Source organism: Littorina saxatilis, linkage group LG1 (assembly GCF_037325665.1).
Source record: "Littorina saxatilis isolate snail1 linkage group LG1, US_GU_Lsax_2.0, whole genome shotgun sequence".
In the NCBI taxonomy this organism is placed as follows: domain Eukaryota; kingdom Metazoa; phylum Mollusca; class Gastropoda; order Littorinimorpha; family Littorinidae; genus Littorina; species Littorina saxatilis.
The window spans coordinates 25,403,593-25,420,943 of NC_090245.1; the positions used below are offsets into that span (position 1 = coordinate 25,403,593).

The window sequence follows — 17,351 nt, forward strand, 5'->3', positions numbered from 1 at the left end:
AAGGGGGGGGGGGGGGAGAGGGGTATACAGATTGACTGATTGTTCGACTGATTCTAGTATTGTGCTTACGAATAAATAGAATACACATTTGCACACACAACTATGTCTGCAACCACAACAACTTTAAAATTAAAAAAATAAAATAAAAATCGTTTCGATCGGGTAGACCCAGTCGTTTATTGCAAGATTTGTACCTGGAAAGATAATGAACCTAACACAAGGAAACCGAGAAGCAAATGACACAGAAAAACAGACCAGACAAGACGGGAATCGAACCTAAGACTTCCAAACTCCGAAATCATCACCATAGCAACTACGCCAACGAGGAAGCGATGATAGACTACGATTTTTAAGTCTACTTATAGCTAACGCGACCGAGTGCGGACAACCAGGACACCTACACCTAGGTATGTGTAACAGGAAAAGATGTCCCGCAGGACTCAAAGTCCGACCCCTAAATATAGGCTAGGACTTTCTGTCCTGGGAAAATGTGTCCGCTGAAGGTCTAGGAAAATGTGTCCTGGTGGGGACTATCGTTCCTAGGAACAGGAGCCCGTTGGGCTCCCAAGGGCGGATCTGGGGGGGGGGGGATACACGGGTTACGTAACCCCCCCCACCCCCCAAAAAAAGAGGTAATTTATTGGCTCAGGATGCACCAGATAGCTCTATTTTGCTTCTTTGGATAAAAAAAAATTCCGGGGGGGCATGCCCCCGGACCCCCCTAGAGGCTTAGGCGCCTTCGGCGCCGTCAACTTGTATCTTCGCAGTCAATTTGTAACCCCCCCCTCCAAAGTGAATTGATCCACCCTTGGGCTCCCGTTCCTAGGAACGAAAGTCCGTAGGACTCTTTTTCCCAGCGGACAACTTTTCCTTTTACACCGGATGTAGGTGAAGTGAGGTGGGTGAATGAATTGACTGGTGCGTGTAAGATGAAGAAAGCTACCGAAAACCACGCGACTTTTCCCTTTTTGCGATGCTAGTCGACTGAGGTTGGGAACATTTGATAGTAGTCTTTGTTGCTGTATCGGGGAGATTGAGTATTGTGCGCATGAAAACCGTACTGCCGCAACAGGACTACTATCACATCACAGGAGCTGCTTCATTTTTTTTTTTTTAAACCTCAGTTGCATGCAGGTTTGCTACTTCAATTATTTTTTGCCTTTTTTTTTTTTTTTTTTTTTTTTTTTTTTTTGGTGTGTGGCTTGGAGCAAACCTTCTTCATAGGTCTTTTCTTTTCCCTGTCAAATGTGTACATTTTTAAATCAACAAACTTTATCAGTAAACTAATATGTTTAAATAAATAAATAAATAAAAATAATCATAACATAAATTTATTCCTAATGTTCAGCTCAGTTTCCTTTTTCTTCTTTTTTTTTCCTTCTCCCTCTTTCTTTTTTCTTTTTTCTTACATTTTTAAATCAACAGCTTAAAGATAGGGTTTAAAAAAAAAAAAAAAAAATTAAATTTACTTCTTTTGCCCTAATCTTTTCACCTCTATCATGGACAAATACCAACAATGGACAATTTTATTAAAATATTTTACAATTACCATTATTCTCAGTCTATATGTGTCGCAAATCTAACTCTGAATTAAACATGCACACAATTTCTATTGGTTTCCCGTATTTGAATTTTCCCACACACATTTTTGCCACAATAATAAGTAAATTGATATAGTTTACTAAATTGTTTGACATACCAGGTGTTTTTATGTATCCTAACAGGGCTGTTTGAACATCAATTTTTATATTAACATTATACTGCTGAAATACCTTATTGGTTATTCTTTCCCAAATTGGATGTATAGCAGAACATTCATAAAAGAAATGTTCCACAAAATCAATCTTATCTGGACAGAATGAGCATTTGTTATTCATTCTAATTCCCATTTTACACAGCAAAATATTAGTCGGATATATGTTACTAGAATGAATACCCGCTTCGCCGGGTAGCCGGCTTCGCCGGGAAGAAGTACTTAGAGCCGTACGCCGGCTTCGCCGGGTCCGAACAATGGACCCGCCAAGCTTAGGTCCCTCCCAGATTCGTGGAATGGGAACAGCACGAAAATGATTCAGTGGCCATAATGCCATTCCTGACCATATCGAGTCCCATCCTTGTCGACGAATGTAACCGTGTTAATCACCTTTGGAGGCGAACTCCACTCAAACAGGACTGAGCAAGTTAGAGCTTATCTCTAAGCCCTTTTGAACTGTTATGGCTTCTCAAAGGAAGGCCAGTACATAAAATTACACAAAAGCCGCCAGACCACATCACAAACAGAACTGAACAATGCACAGGTGTTGCTCACATAGACACACACACACACACACACACACACACACACACACACACACACACACACACACACACACACAAACACAGAGAAGCCGTATCTATAGAGAGATAGATGACAGTGTATTTTTCGCGTGGCTATAAATTGATTCGACCTTTGCACTTTTACAGTGAGGATAATTTACGGGTCCAATTTACGTTCTGGACACTGCGGTGACCTTCTAAAAATAGTAACAGAACGCCGGGAATATCCGAAGATACTATAGTGCACCATACGAAGGAAGGGAGGTAAACGCTGAAAACATGGAGAAGATGAGAAGATAAGGAAGAGTTACTTATAATGGTGAAATGAACACAAAAACCAAATTCGGTTCAGCGCTGCGCGCTGAGAGCACGTGTTGAAATATCTCATCGATGATATTGTGTCCGGGGTGTAGCTGAATACGGTGTCCAAATTTGAAAAAGATCCACCGAGAACTTTGGCTTTGGTGTGTCGGTATGGGGGCCCGGGTAGCTGAGGTGGAACCAAAATAGCTGAGGTGGAACCAAAATCGGTTCAGCGCTGCGCGCTGAGAGCACGTGTTGAAATATCGACCAGGTTGTGTCCTGTACCGGGTCTACCTGAATATGCCCACCAAATTTGAAGCAGATCCATCGAGAACTTTGGCCGTGCATCGCGAACTCACACACAGACAGACACACACACAGACAGACACAAGTCGTATATATATATATAGATGCAGTATCTTCCAGTGCAATTCTCTCAGTCTTGATTCTTTAGATACATTCCTTACGATGAGCCAATGCCATTTAGTTATTTCTATATTAAACTTATGCATCCAGAAATTCAGACAACAAGGGTTGTGTTCAGTTTTACTTATTAAATGTAATCTATAAGAACGTGCTGTAAATAACTCTTTATGGTCGAAAAGCAGAACATTGTTTTCATTGGATTGCATGAGCATATACGCCGGATATCTTTTCATAAACGAGGTAACAGCAGTCTTTACCACATTATACTCTAACATCAGTGAAGGATAAGTACCCACTTTCACATTAATCTGTTCTAGGGATAACAGCCTGTTATTAACACATATATCACCAACTAATGCGATCCCACATTTAGTCCCTTTCTTGAAAAATAACACATTATTTCGATACATAATGTTTTTATTATTCCAGACTGTTACCAACAGTGGGTTCTCTATTTCTGTGTGGGTGTTATTCTCTGTCCAGACTTTTAGGGCCTCCTCCCAAAAAGGGGCCAAATTAACATGTTCTTTTTTAAATTGCTTCCATTTTACTTTGGCATGAAAACAAGTCAGGTCTCTACCCAGTTGAGAAAACTGCGCTATTGGGATGAATGACCATTTTTCCGTATCAGTAGCCGTATGTAGCTTTCTTATCCATTCCAGCAGAAACGATTGCTGCATAATTTTAATGTCGGGCATACACAACCCTCCTTTTTCAAAATCAGCTTTTAACACACACCTTTTAACTTTTTCAAATGCTTTTTTGTTGGTAGTTTTTCTTTTCCACAAAAAGTGGTACAACATTGTGGTAACTCTGTTTAACACCTTCTCTGATAAATTAATTACTCTCATTACGTAAACTAATTGTGGAACGAGAAAACTATTTATAATACAAATTTTGCCTAAATATCCAAGATTCCTTCTATGCCACGTGCTTATGACTCGGCTCATGTTTTCAATACGGCTTTCCCAGTTTTCTGAGAGGTTTGATGCGGGTACACTACTACAGAAAAATATACCCAATAGCTTTATTTTATTTTTCCAATTTAAGTCAAAACATAACTCACCCCTCGCTATGCTCGATCCCAACCACATTGCTTCTGTCTTTCTTGTATGTATCTCAATACCGGAGATACTTGCAAACTGTCTAAAGCAAGTTTAATATCGTCTCTGTCTCGTAAAAACAGTGTCACGTCATCCGCATATAGCGCTATTTTCAACAATGCATAAATATCTTCACTTTCATTAATTGGTATACCATGAACTCCGTTTTTCCCTCTCATTTTAATGGCTAATAATTCAATACCGAGTATGAAGGCCAAAGGAGAAAAACAGCATCCCTGTCTAATCCCGCCTTCTATCCTAATTTCTTCGCTAAGCCACCCACCGTATCCAATGCAGCTCCAGCTTTCTTTCATTAATATCTCTACCCATCTGACAAATTCGTTGCCAAACCCAAACTTGGAAAACACATACGTCATGTACTCTTGCGATATCGAATCAAAAGCTTTCTTAAAATCAACAGCAAGCATGGCTCCAGGTATATCATTTTGTTGAGCACTGTATACCACGTCGTCAACCATTTTCAGAAGGGACGCTATGTCCCGCCCCTTTAAAAAAGCAACCTGGTCAGGCTGTATGATGCTGTCAACTACATTTTGCATTCTTAACGCTAAACATTTAGCCAACACTTTATAGTCAGCATTTGTTAACGTGATTGGCCTCCAGTTATTCAAATTTTCTCTTGGGAGTTCTTTTCCTTTGTGTATTAAGGTTATTACTCCTGCGGATTGAGAATATGATAGGTTCCCTTTCTCAAATGCATAATTATACGAATTCACAATAACATTTTTCAATTTCACCCAAAAAACATTTATAAAATTCCACCGTTAATCCATCTAATCCTGGTGTCGAGCCGTTATTTAATGTCATCAGGGCTCTAGCCGCTTCTTCTACTGTAATTAGTCCTTCACAACTATCTCTCTCTAAATCATTTAATTGAGGTACTTCATCTCCCTCAATAAACGTATCAACTCTTCCAAAAAGACCTTCTTTCGGAACTTTTTTCTTATAACATTTCAAAAAATGCTCTCTATGAGCTTCCAAAATGCGTTTTTGGTCCGTTAGTACATTTCCGTCTTCTGTGGTCAAAACACTCATAACCTTCGAATTCCCTCTACTCTTTTCTAAATTAAGAAAGAACTTCGTATTTTTTTCCCCTTCTGCAATCTATTTTATGCGTGATCTAATCATGGCACTTTTTGTTCTAATCTGTTCATGTATTTCTAACTGTAAACGAATCTTGTGTCGTCTTTTCTGCAATAATTCATTCAAAGGTTCATGACTTAGTTTCAAATCACAATCGTTTATATCTGTATATAGACTTAGTTTATCATTTTTTCTTTTCATTGCTTTACTTTTACTATATTCTATGCTCTCATCTCGTATTTGTCTCTTCAGCAATTCCCATTTTAACTGGACATCCGTTTGTTCTTGCTCACGCATAAACTCTTCTATAGCCGAATTCATAAATTGTACATATTGCAGATCATGTAATAACTCATTATTAAACTTCCAAAATCCAGGACCTCTGGCAACCTCTGAGCACTGTATTACTGTATAGACGCATCTGTGATCGGAGTATGAAACCGAAAACATATTACATTCTTGACAATTGTTTACAATTCCATCACTTATAAAAATATAATCAATTCTTCTCGCCACCCAGTCAGAGTTCCTTGACCAGGAAAACTCTTTTCCTTCTGCATTAGATAACCTCCATGCATCATTTAATATACAGGAGCTGCATCATAGCAGACGGTGTTTCTGCAAATCGGTACAGTTTCTTTGAAGTCAACCGCCACTCGGTTTGTGTCACTATCAGTGATTTGTTGTATTTTAGATTCAGAGTACACAATAACATGATAATTATAGCAGATCTAGAGTCGCTTTGAGACCACAAACGTTTCAAGTGGGTCACACGGGGCCCCGATGGCTCAGGGGCATGATTAACGCGTGCGAAATAGCCATTCAAGTAATCGTTGAGTGTCAGTTGATGTTGCTGAAATTTGTCATGCTATTGTGAGAATGTTTCATTTGGTAAGTATTGCTGTTTTAGTGAAGATATGTCATCGTTTTGTAAATCTCCTGTGAGGCGAAGTGGACCTTTAAATGTACCCGGACAAAGTCTGTCGATACATCCTGTCGATAAAGTCTACGGACTTAAAAGACCGCTGTGTCGATATATCTGTGAACGTAACGTTTTGATTTGTCAACAATTAAACGTTCCAAAAACATACCTTTCTTGTTTGTAAGTTGATACTGAATGTTGGAACGTTGGCAGCCTCTTTGGTTTTGCATTTTTGTCTGCAAATCCATGTTCGATCCTTTGGCGTACAACGTGGGATCTGCATAGGGGGGGTGTGTGCGTGTGTGTGTGTGTGTGTGTGTGTGTGTGTGTGTGTGTGTGTGTGTGTGTGCGTGCGTGCGTGCGTGCGTGCGTGTGTGTGTGTGTGTGTGTGTGTATTAAGTCAAACGAACGTCACAATATTTAAGCTCCTTTTTCGCAAACACAGGCTTCGACGGAGGGCGACTTGTTTTTGTCAACCCGACAATAATTCTCAACAACACATCGTACCGTCTTTTATTCTGAGCAATTGAATTGTACATCGTGATGGTTCTTTGTGTGTGGTTATGTTCGTAATTTGCAAAAAGTTGTCTTTGGAATGGATTTTGAATAAATCGTGCACCGCATGCTTTTCTCAGTCAAGAAATCGTGCTTGTTATCTCCAATAAAAAACACTCGCGCTGGACCCGAGTACTCTTCAGACTGGCTCGCTCCCCCAGTATGAAAGTTTTTGTCTTGTGCACGTTTAAGACCAAGTGATTGCTCTGTGTGAATTACAGGCATTCCCTTTGCTATATAAATACATTGCATGCGAGCCGAGGATGTGCGTGGTGACTGGCCTTTTTCTTTTATTTGATCACAGTGAAAAATATACTGCCGACCCTCTTCATAACTTAACAATATAAATGTTTGGAATGCCTGTGGTGTGAATGTTGGTTTCTGACCAGAAATGCAGATCTATCTCTGGCCGATTCATAGATTCAACCTACAAACTGCGACCTCATCTGTGATCAGATGGCCAAGCAATGCGTGAAATCTTTTATTCTAAAGCCTTACGGCTCGTTTCGACAAGGATTAAACGGATGAAATTAACCACATGCAGTTTATTCTTCAGAAAAATGCACACAAAAAATGGGTTGGGTTCGGTGATTTGTACATAAACGTCTTCCTCACGATAGATTCGCTGATTTGTCTTATGAAGCCGTCATCAACACGAACACAATGATTGCAGAAGCAAACTCTGTACCTACACGACCGAGACACACGACTGATTATTTCACAGCTGCAATGTGAATAGAGAACAAAGACGTGTTGGGTAAGCTTACTCACGTCAGGTCTTCACTGACAAGCTAGGAACAGACGGAAAATTCCGAACAAAAGTAAATGACGTCAAAGTCTCTTTCGCTTTGCGTGTAACTTTGTCATGACGTCTTTTTGTGACGACAGTATCCGCTGGCTGGCTGTTCTATCAGGCTGCCTGGCTGGCTGTTGCTCCGTGTGAATTCCTCCCACCGCCAAGTCGTTTTTGTGGTTTATTTCGCATTTAGGTCCCAGGTAACATTATGAAGTTTTAATACGATCAATCGGACCTATTATCAAGTTAGTGTATCAACTTTTGAACGAACTGTCCCCAGTAGTTTCCCAGCAATAAGCTGTTAAGTCGAGACAGACACACACACAATTAAAGTCTGTTGAGCCCAAGTACTAGCGTACTCGGGGATAAAGTATGGTTCATAGGATTGAAATGCTGATCCCCACTAGGTGCGGCATTATTATCTCCGCCATGTCGTGTGATTTATAACTCGGAAGAAATGATCAGAAGATATATAACGCAGCGGGGGTGATTTGTAACCGAGAAGAGATGGTAGGGAAGTCTAGAGACAAACGGGCTTGGTAATTGGATTTTGTTACGACATATTCTACTACGCACTAGCTGTTTACCCGTTTGTTTGACAGTACATATGATACCACCTCGTTGTCCCAGAATGATTAAGAGTCGTCTGTCTGGTTTTCGCTGCTTGTTTGTGGAGTTACGACCATTACCGGGAAGGATAAAAAGCTGAACATCAGGTATAAATAACTTACTTTGCATGTTAGAAAAGCGGACTAATCTCAATCATTAACAACAACAATGTCTGGGAGCAACCAAGGAAATATTTCACAAATGATCAAACGGCTTGATTATCGAGAAAGACTGAATACCAATATGTGATGCATAAAGCCTCGGTGAGAGCATCCATTTCCGTTCGTCGAGGTAAACTGTCAGTTGTGATTTCGAGCTGTTTGACCAATATATTTTTAGCACGACTTTTGAATGTATCGGATGGGAACGAGAACGGTGAATACAAAAAGAGCAACTTTGTTCCTCTGTTAGTTAAACATTTGAAACTAGGACTGTTTGTTCAAAGCTGATGTGCTCACTACCATGTGCATTAACACAAATGTGACTGTGAAGGAAATCACGAATAACAATGTAACAGGCAAAGTTTGACAGTGATATCCTCCACGCTTTTAGAGCGCTAACCAGAGATATAGCGTGACATAGCAATGTGTGTGGCACGCACTGTGAGTTCAGCTCACTGACCGAGAATAGTTGATGTTGTAAATCGCAACTAGGGTATTAATACACTTTACCACTGTCCTGGGACATTGAGGGGTTGTCCAAGTAATCGGCCGGGAGGGAGAAAGCCCGGATAGATGCGACAGGAAAGCACTTAACAGGTAAATGGAATAAGCATTCGAATATCGCCAGAGTGTTTATGGCATAAGTTGAATCGACTAACACTGTAAACTGTAAACATAGCAGACAGATATGTAAGACAAGATGTCCTCTATTTATGTTGTGCAGTGCGTCGTATAACCGGTCTGAGAGGGGGATAGTGGCCAGATGACAAGTGTGAAGGATCTGAGAAGCCGCCGAAGTATCATAACTCTAGACCAGCATAGCTGAAATTCGACGGGATTTCGCGAAGTTATTGCAAGGTTACGGTTGTCCGTATAGTTGGACAATAGAGGTCACAGGACGAAAGTAACTGAGTAGACCGAGGTCGCCAGTGGAATATGTCTATAAGATCTTTATTACATACGATATAACGAGTATTTAGTAGGCAGAGCAGACGGTGATTTGAGTCTGCCGGAATATGAACTGTAACTGTTTTGTCTGACTACACACGAGCCGTGATTTGATACCAGTAAAGTAGATATCGTGTGCCTGTGAGTTCACGGACTGTTTGTGTATTTCTCTACATAAGTGAAGGGTAGAGGGTTTTGTTAGTTAAATTGTGCACGGGATTGTAATCTCGCTTTGTTTTTGCATCCAAACCTGTGAGTACCGGATTTTTGAATACCTAAAATGTATGTTCATGATTGTGTGTATTTGTGTGTATGTTGTCAGGGAACCTACATTTGGAGTTGTGTTTGTTCCTGTATGATAGCGTACTAGCGCATTTGCATTCATCCACATTGACCAGAAGACGGATAAACAGACGAAGAATCTTCCTCGACCATCCCAGTCCAGACATCTAAATATTAATGAAAATATATGGTTTTATTTATCAAATTCGCCTGCAGCGCATTTCGAGCACCAATTAGTCAAAAGCACATCAGGTATAAATAACTTACTTTGCATGTTAGAAAAGCGGACTAATCTCAATCATTAACAACAACAATGTCTGGGAGCAGCCAAGGAAATATTTCACAAAATAATGATCAAACGGCTTGATTATCGAGAACGACTGAATAACAATCTTTGATGCATAAAGCCTCGGTGAGAGCATCCATTTCCGTTCGTCGAGGTAAACTGTCAGTTGTGATTTCGAGCTGTTTGACCAATATATTTTTAGCACGACTTTTGAATGTATCGGATGGGAACGAGAACGGTGAATACAAAAACAGCAACTTTGTTCCTCTGTTAGTTAAACATTTGAAACAAGGACTGTTTGTTCAAAGCTGATGTGCTCACTACCATGTGCATTAACACAAATGTGACCAGAAGACGGATAAACAGACGAAGAATCTTCCTCGACCATCCCAGTCCAGACATCTAAATATTAATGAAAATGTATGGTTTTATTTATCAAATTCGCCTGCAGCGCATTTCGAGCACCAATTAGTCAAAAGCAATCGAGTTATCTGCCATTCGTCACTTGGTAGCCTTCCAAATACACTTGCCGACTTTGAACGCATCGCTCTCTTGCAAACTATAGTCAGTTGTAAGGAGCTAACGATACACAACTTCATAGTTAATGTTCGGAAGCAAGTTAAGTATTTGTATGGATTGTTATCTGGAGCGATCGAAATATACCGCTCTAAGTTTACGTCTTCCGATATACAATTCTTATGGCATCTCCCTGCTCCTTTGCCAGTCTCACAATCGGGTTGCTCCTGTCGGCGTGCCTGCGATAAAATATATTTTTAAAACACCATATGTCGGAAACCTCAATAATGTTGTTGTTTCCATGGACGATTAATCGATTGTATTAAGTATTGCCAAGCTGTATTCCTTTTTCTTCTACACACTGGGCTGAATAAAGTTATAATGGTTTCGTGATCCACGTCTATTATTCTGTCGACCTGTTCACTCCAAGTATACCCTCTGGGGAAATCTAGCCCACAAAATCATATCTCAAAATAACACCGTCCTTCAGAATATTCTTGAGGAAAATGACACACATAATGCGGCCAGACTGATGCATGGAAAACGAGGGCTAAATGTCAGTCACACTCTCTGGGAAATGTACATCAGTTGGACAGCTACAAAGCTTTAGCTTTACCCGGGGACATTTATGTTCGACTGTTGGTCGGGTTTTTCTTTTGTTTCAACAACGAACACATCGAAATTAGGTGAGTTCGGGTGCGTATCGCTAGCGCTACGTGTCATTTGTGCTACGTGTCATTTGTCCTACGTGTCATTTGTGTTACGTGCCGCTATCGCTACGTTGATTAGTGCTACAAATGATTTGTCTATGAGTCGCTATCATTCGTTCATTATCACTACGTGTCGACAGCACTACATCAAGGGTTCTCTGGGCTGCCTACTGCATTTGCCGGGTTTGGCAGACCCTTGATTTTTTACCCCCTAAGACAGAATCAACTACAAGCCATACAGGTTAACCTGGAACCAGCAAAAGAAAGGGTGATCCCCATCTTGGACAAACTGCAGGAAACCTTGAAATGCAGAATGAGTCTCACCTCTGCAAAGCAATCGCTTATTCTCGCAATCGAGAAGGACCGGTGTGTACCCTCCCTTAAAGGGACCACTGAGTTCAACCCAGCAATGAACGGCTCTACTGCCAGAATACATGAGCATAGAGACCAGTTTCAGGATACCATACAGGGGCGGATCAGTTGCTTTGTAAGGGGGGGGGGGCACTTTGAATCGAAAGTGAATGTGATGGGCGCGAAGCGCCCGAATTTGCTAGGGGGTCCGGGGGCATGCCCCCCCGGAAAAAAATTTGCCCAAAGAAGCAAAATGGTGCCATCTGGTGCCATTTGAACTTAGAAATGGTCATAGAATCAGCATAGAAAATGTTTTTTTTCTTCTTCTTTTTTTTCTCTTTTTTCGGGGGGGGGGGGGGGGGCACGTGCCCCCTGTGCCTCGTCCGCCCCTGCCATAATAGAAAACAAAATATCCCTCCAACACCAGTAAGCCTCAGTCACTGGGGACATATGGGTAATAAACCACCAGTACATGCAAGAACACCCTAACAAGGGAAATGAATAATAGTCATCCATAAATGATTATTCTCAATGGAGAAACAAAATGATGAGGATATGGGTTTGAATAGTTGTCCCCTGACGAGGCTACCTTTCAGTTTCCCCAGAACACCTCTATAAAATCACAAAGAAGTTATCCCAACAATTTGAAACTGTAAATATTGCCGAAAAGTACCATCTTTGGGAGAGGTACTTAGGGTTCTCTGGGCTGCCTACTGCATTTGCAGGGTTTGGCAGACCCTTGATGTTTTACCCCCTAAGTTGAAGAACTTTAGCTATCTTATAAACAATTTGTGGCTTATCCGTGATTTTAAACATGATCAACTGGTGTCAACAGCCACTCATTATTTCTTTTAAAGTTAGTATTAAATAATGGCAATTGATCTTCCATGATATCTGCTCCCGACATCATATAGTATGGTGAGAAGGAAGACATGTCGCATAGGAGTGGCAGTTAAAACTGTACAAAAATGCTACTGATTAAACAAATAACACTTCCCCCGGCTTTACAGACAGAAACAACAACATTCACAAACTTTTTTTCTTTTTTTAAACAGCCGAGGGGGGTGGGGGGGGGGGGGTCCGGAACCCCTGTAACCACCCCCCTAATCGGCCCCTGGTAGCCCTGTGGTTTTTATGCGCACAATACTCAAACTACCAGGCACAGCAACAAACAGTATCGAATGTTCGAAATATCAGTTAACTAGCATCAGAACAAGGGCAAAGTTGACGCAAAAATCAACTCAGTCACCAAGCTCGCTTGACCTACATCCGGGCTCCCTACTTTCAAACGTTTAAAACTTCGAATTGTACTGATTTTGTCTTGATGATAAAATAATGCGTTCGTGTTTTAACAATGTTTGTCTGACATATTGTCAAAACTCTAGATAAAACAAAAGTTAGGTCTAGCGCCATAATAAGACTTCCGGTTAATACCAATATGTCAACGCAAAATATATTCTGAAAACAAGTGCTCGCTCTCTATGGAGAGCACATATTATGTTCCCTTGCGCCCACTCGTGGGATGTACGTGGGAATTTCAGGCCAAATGAAAACGATATTGAAAGAACCTTGCGGAGCTAACCTCTTGAAACAAGAATGGTTTAGAGTTCCAAATGTAGCCTCACCACCGTCTATTCACGAAATATCGTTGTGACTAACTCTGCGATCATATAGTTGATTGATCCTAAAGGTACTAGGTCCATGATCCTCATACCCGTATACTCCCAGAACCTCGTGTGTCAAAGCATATATGTTCCCAATGTTTCCATCGGTGTTCTTTTCAACCCATCATTAAAAAGTAAATGCAGACCTTTGTGTTGAGGTCATTTATCATAAAACCATAGTCCTTCTGCAATTACAAGATTTGTTTTACGTCAGGGACCTTAACTCATTGTCTCCCATTTGGCTCTATCTGACCAGGAATTATTTACTCAACTCAACTCAACTCAAATTTTATTGGCTTCAATTTTCATAGAAGAATTTGTCTTGCGCTTGGGAGAAAATAAGAGTATAACATATAAAAACAGCATTCATATCACATTTCATGTATCACACACAGTAATCACTAGTATAAGCCTACAATTATCACATTTGTACCTGTATCATACATGCAAATAAATAGTATCACATTTCCACGTATCACACACAATATATACATTACATAACATACAGCAAGCTTCCATCTCCCGCGCCCCCCCCCCCCCCCCCTCCACACATACATATCCTCGCACGTGCGTCGACTCCATACAAATGACATCATCAGTCCATTAACTAAAATGCACAATGACTAGTAGTGGGTACATGATACTTAATACGTGCTCAACTAGACCTGCTAACTAAAATAATAACAGAAACAAAAACAAGGACTGGGCACAACATTTACACGTGTGTGACCTACTTACATCAAGTGCCTGTGATCTATAAATAACAATGATTGCGTTTAAAGTAAAACATGAATAATGCCGATGTTTGCTAACAATGAATACATAATAACTAAGATAAGAATGTATGTGCTTTCATAATATGATTATTTTATAAAACACAGTGGGGAAATTTGGAAAATAATTTTTATACGAAACTGCGCACATCGAGTCGAGCTCTGTGGCGTGTGTGTTCGGAGGCAGGAGACACACATGGCTGTGGATATTAATGTTCGGTGGATTAAAAAGGATACCCCGACTGCTCAGCGCGGTCAGACTGTAACGTCCATCTAACGCCTGCATTCCAGCGTGTTGATACACAGTCACTACACAGTTACTACAATTCTAAGTGACCTGCTGCAGCACAGCTGGTCTCGGCTAACAAAAAATGTTAATGTACTCATCTGTTCGCATTTTTCTTAATATTTCTCTTTTCTTATCCATTACAGCTGCTGGAGCCTGCAAGCGCCGTCTAAACTCGAGGGCCCATCGATGAACAATGGCTTCTTAATGGCACCCACACGGAATTCGAATCAATTCTTTTATTGATACGCAAAACAATCGTAAGCTGCATCTTGTGAACGTGTGCCAAGTCAATAAAAAACGCCATGGAGTCCTGCGGGAACGACAAAAAGACACCCCCCCCCCCCAATACAAAACCTGCACTTCAGTGGGTAATTGGTGCTAAGTGTCCGGCAGATGCAGGCATGTGCTTTAGAGAGACATCTTCTGCATAGAGCTTTGTTGTTGAACATTTTCAAAGGAAGACTCAAACAAATTGGCTTTAAAAATCACAATTGGGCAACTTCGCTGTGTACGCAAAACGCCCGTTAAATCCAAGTGGTAGCAGTGATGTGGAGTTTTTATTTGTGTGTCCTAATTAGTTTAGAAGAAGAGGAAGAAGAGCAAAAAGAAGACATCGAAGAAGAACATTAAGAACACACACAAACAAATCTCACAGGAGAAGGAACCTCACGTCGTGCATACATTGTACAGAGACAAATGGCACTCCATACGTGAATTGTCGATAATTCTAGAAGGAATATCAACTAGTGCTAATATCTACTAAGTTTCCGTGTTGTGCTTGGCGTTCCACAGTCAAACGTTGTGTTTTACTGTATTTTCTCCATAAGCCAGGAAGCAAAACAAAAATCCTGCCGTGGACATTATTTGTTCGAATTGTTAAGAACAGGACGCAAAATAACCATTGCCCTGAAAATTGTAAAGACTAATCACGCTCCAGATGTGAAGAGTAAAACATTTATCTTTTTGTAGGTGTTCAACACTCAGCGAACTTCCATAATTTGTTTTGTGGTGTGTGGCATTTTCGAAGCGCATCCACGATGTCTTTGAAGAGCTACGAGGGTGTGCTGATGCAGTTCCCGGAGTACCGCGCGCTGAAGAACTTGATGCTGTACGTGCCACCCGTGCTGATCGTGCTGGGCACCTTCGGCAACGTCTTCTCTTTCATCATCATGCGGCGCCGCGCCATGCTCAAAGTGTCCTCCTATCACTACCTCGCCTCGCTCGCGGTGGCTGACTCCTTGGTGCTCTACATCGGTCTGCTGAGGTTGTGGCTTGGCGAAGTGACCGGCTCGGACTTCCACAACAGCGCGGACTGGATCTGCAAGCTGACTATCTCCCTCGGCTACACTGCCAGCGACCTGTCCGTCTGGCTGATCATCGCAGTGACGGTGGAGCGCTACATCGTCGTCTGCTTCCCGCTGCGGGCCTCCGCCATGATCAACACGAATCGCGCCAAGAAGGTGATCGGCTTCCTGGTGCTGCTCATGTTCACCATCAATCTGCACTTCTTCTGGACCGTGGAGATCGTGGAGCGGCAGCCGGTGGACGGTAATAACGTCAGCAACTGCGAGGCGGCGCCTCACCATCAGCAGCTCGTCAACGCGGTCTGGCCCTGGGTCGACGCCTGCATCTACTCCTTCGTGCCTTTCATCGTCATCCTTGTCCTCAACATCCTCATCGTCATCGAAGTCATCGAGGCAAGAGCCCATCGCCTGCGCATGCAGAGCACGTCGGAGCACCACTACCACCGGCAAGCGTCGCGGTTCCGGGGCACTGCAGGCAGCAGTTTTTCCCTGCACAACGTTGACATCGGATCTTGTCGGCGTGCCTGCGGGCCTGGCGAGGGCATGAAACTCACCATCATGCTACTCACCGTGTCCTTCGCCTTTCTACTCACAACGCTGCCCATGAACATCTCCCTGATCGTGACAGCATTCTGGGACCACAGTAACAACGACCTGCGGCGCGTGGTGCAGTTTAAGCTGGCTAACACGGTGGCCGAGCTGCTCATGTACCTCAACCACTCCATGAACTTCTGTCTGTACTGCGCCACGGGGCAGAAGTTCCGTCAGCAGATCGTGCACCTGCTGAGGTGCCGTAGAGATAACTACTCGGCGTGGAACTCGCTGCACACGGACGATACCAAGTGCACGTCTTCTTTGAAGAACGGGATCCATTCTGTGAAGCTTCTCGTGCACCAGGCGCCCGAGCTTGTGATCAATCACAACGGCGAGATTGTTTTACCTTCAGCCACAAAGTTATAGCTTTTAACTTTACCTATGTTGGTGTGCATGCTAGTTACTGCTAGGACAACACAGCTGAGAGTTTTTAACAGCATTTATTCACAACGGATGATGCATCAGCGATTTGTGACAATGTCGTGAAGTACGTGTGGTTGTGGTGGTATATATCTCTTGAAGCACATGATCTTACTGCCATCGTCCAAAGGTGCAACTCTTTTCATCGATTCTGTTGAAAATGTCTAATACACACTCCCACAAAGTGTCAGGCAGTTGTATCTGGTAGTTTTGATGGCGTTTTGGGTTGACAACAGAATTGTTAACATGCTCAAACTTAACATGGTGTTCTAGTGACAGTTACAGGATTGACATGTATCCGTACGCAGTGCACACGTGTGGAATCACATCAGCTACGTTGAACAATTCGTTCTTGGAAAGGTCGAGCATACCCTGACAATAACAGCTGTAAAAAGGGCTTTCTGGATGTTGTGTGTAAACAATGGGAGAAAACTGGTGAACAATATTTCTGGTCATGTGCTTGCGCTCGTATTGAAATCAAAAATCTAATAGATTAGAACTCTGGCGGGGCCAGCAAAGTGTCTTTCGTTTGCTGTTCACAGCTAGTCGAGAGCAGACTTTAACTTTAAAAGTAAAACAAAAAACCTTGGTGAAAAATGTTATTCATGGTCATGATCTGTTGCACCAAAGTTGTGTTTGTTTTGGATATAAAATACAAATAAAGATAAAAGAGATTAAAGGTAAAACACTGACGGTACCAGCTGGTCGACAGCAGAATGTTGCTTTCATCCTCGCTAAAATTAAACACGGTATTCTTGTGACCGTTATAAAGGCTGGTACAGAAACAGGTGGAAAGAAACAATGGTCACGTGCGTTTGCAGACCGAGTCAGTTCTGTGTGATACACATTTCCTTATCATCAGTCTAGACACTGCTCGTAATGACAATTATAACCCTCGGCAATGTATAAAAGGAATCTC

General features: G+C 41.9%; 2 protein-coding genes and 1 long non-coding RNA gene across 3 annotated transcripts in view; 2 read left to right on the forward strand and 1 right to left on the reverse strand.

The window, feature by feature from the left end:
* LOC138965619 (uncharacterized) overlaps nt 1–17,351 on the forward strand; it is a 498,821-nt gene that overhangs the window by 414,140 nt on the left and 67,330 nt on the right. The gene's annotated exons all lie outside the window — the stretch shown is intronic.
* LOC138965511 (uncharacterized) overlaps nt 1–17,351 on the reverse strand; it is a 422,657-nt gene that overhangs the window by 307,526 nt on the left and 97,780 nt on the right. The gene's annotated exons all lie outside the window — the stretch shown is intronic.
* On the forward strand, nt 15,152–17,127 carry LOC138962278 (probable G-protein coupled receptor 139). Its single transcript, XM_070334065.1, has 2 exons — nt 15,152–15,851; nt 15,933–17,127. The coding sequence occupies exons 1-2, from the start codon at nt 15,152–15,154 to the stop codon at nt 16,376–16,378; spliced, it is 1,146 nt and encodes a 381-aa protein (XP_070190166.1). The 3' UTR covers nt 16,379–17,127.

What these genes read in the sequence shown, in the direction of transcription:
- LOC138962278 (XM_070334065.1), top strand. Translation starts at nt 15,152, where the DNA reads ATGTCTTTGAAGAGCTACGAGGGTGTGCTGATGCAGTTCCCGGAGTAC. An exon ending in CATGCAGAGCACGTCGGAGC is followed by an intron (nt 15,852 to 15,932) that starts ACCACTACCACC and finishes ACATCGGATCTT; the next exon opens with GTCGGCGTGCCTGCGGGCCT.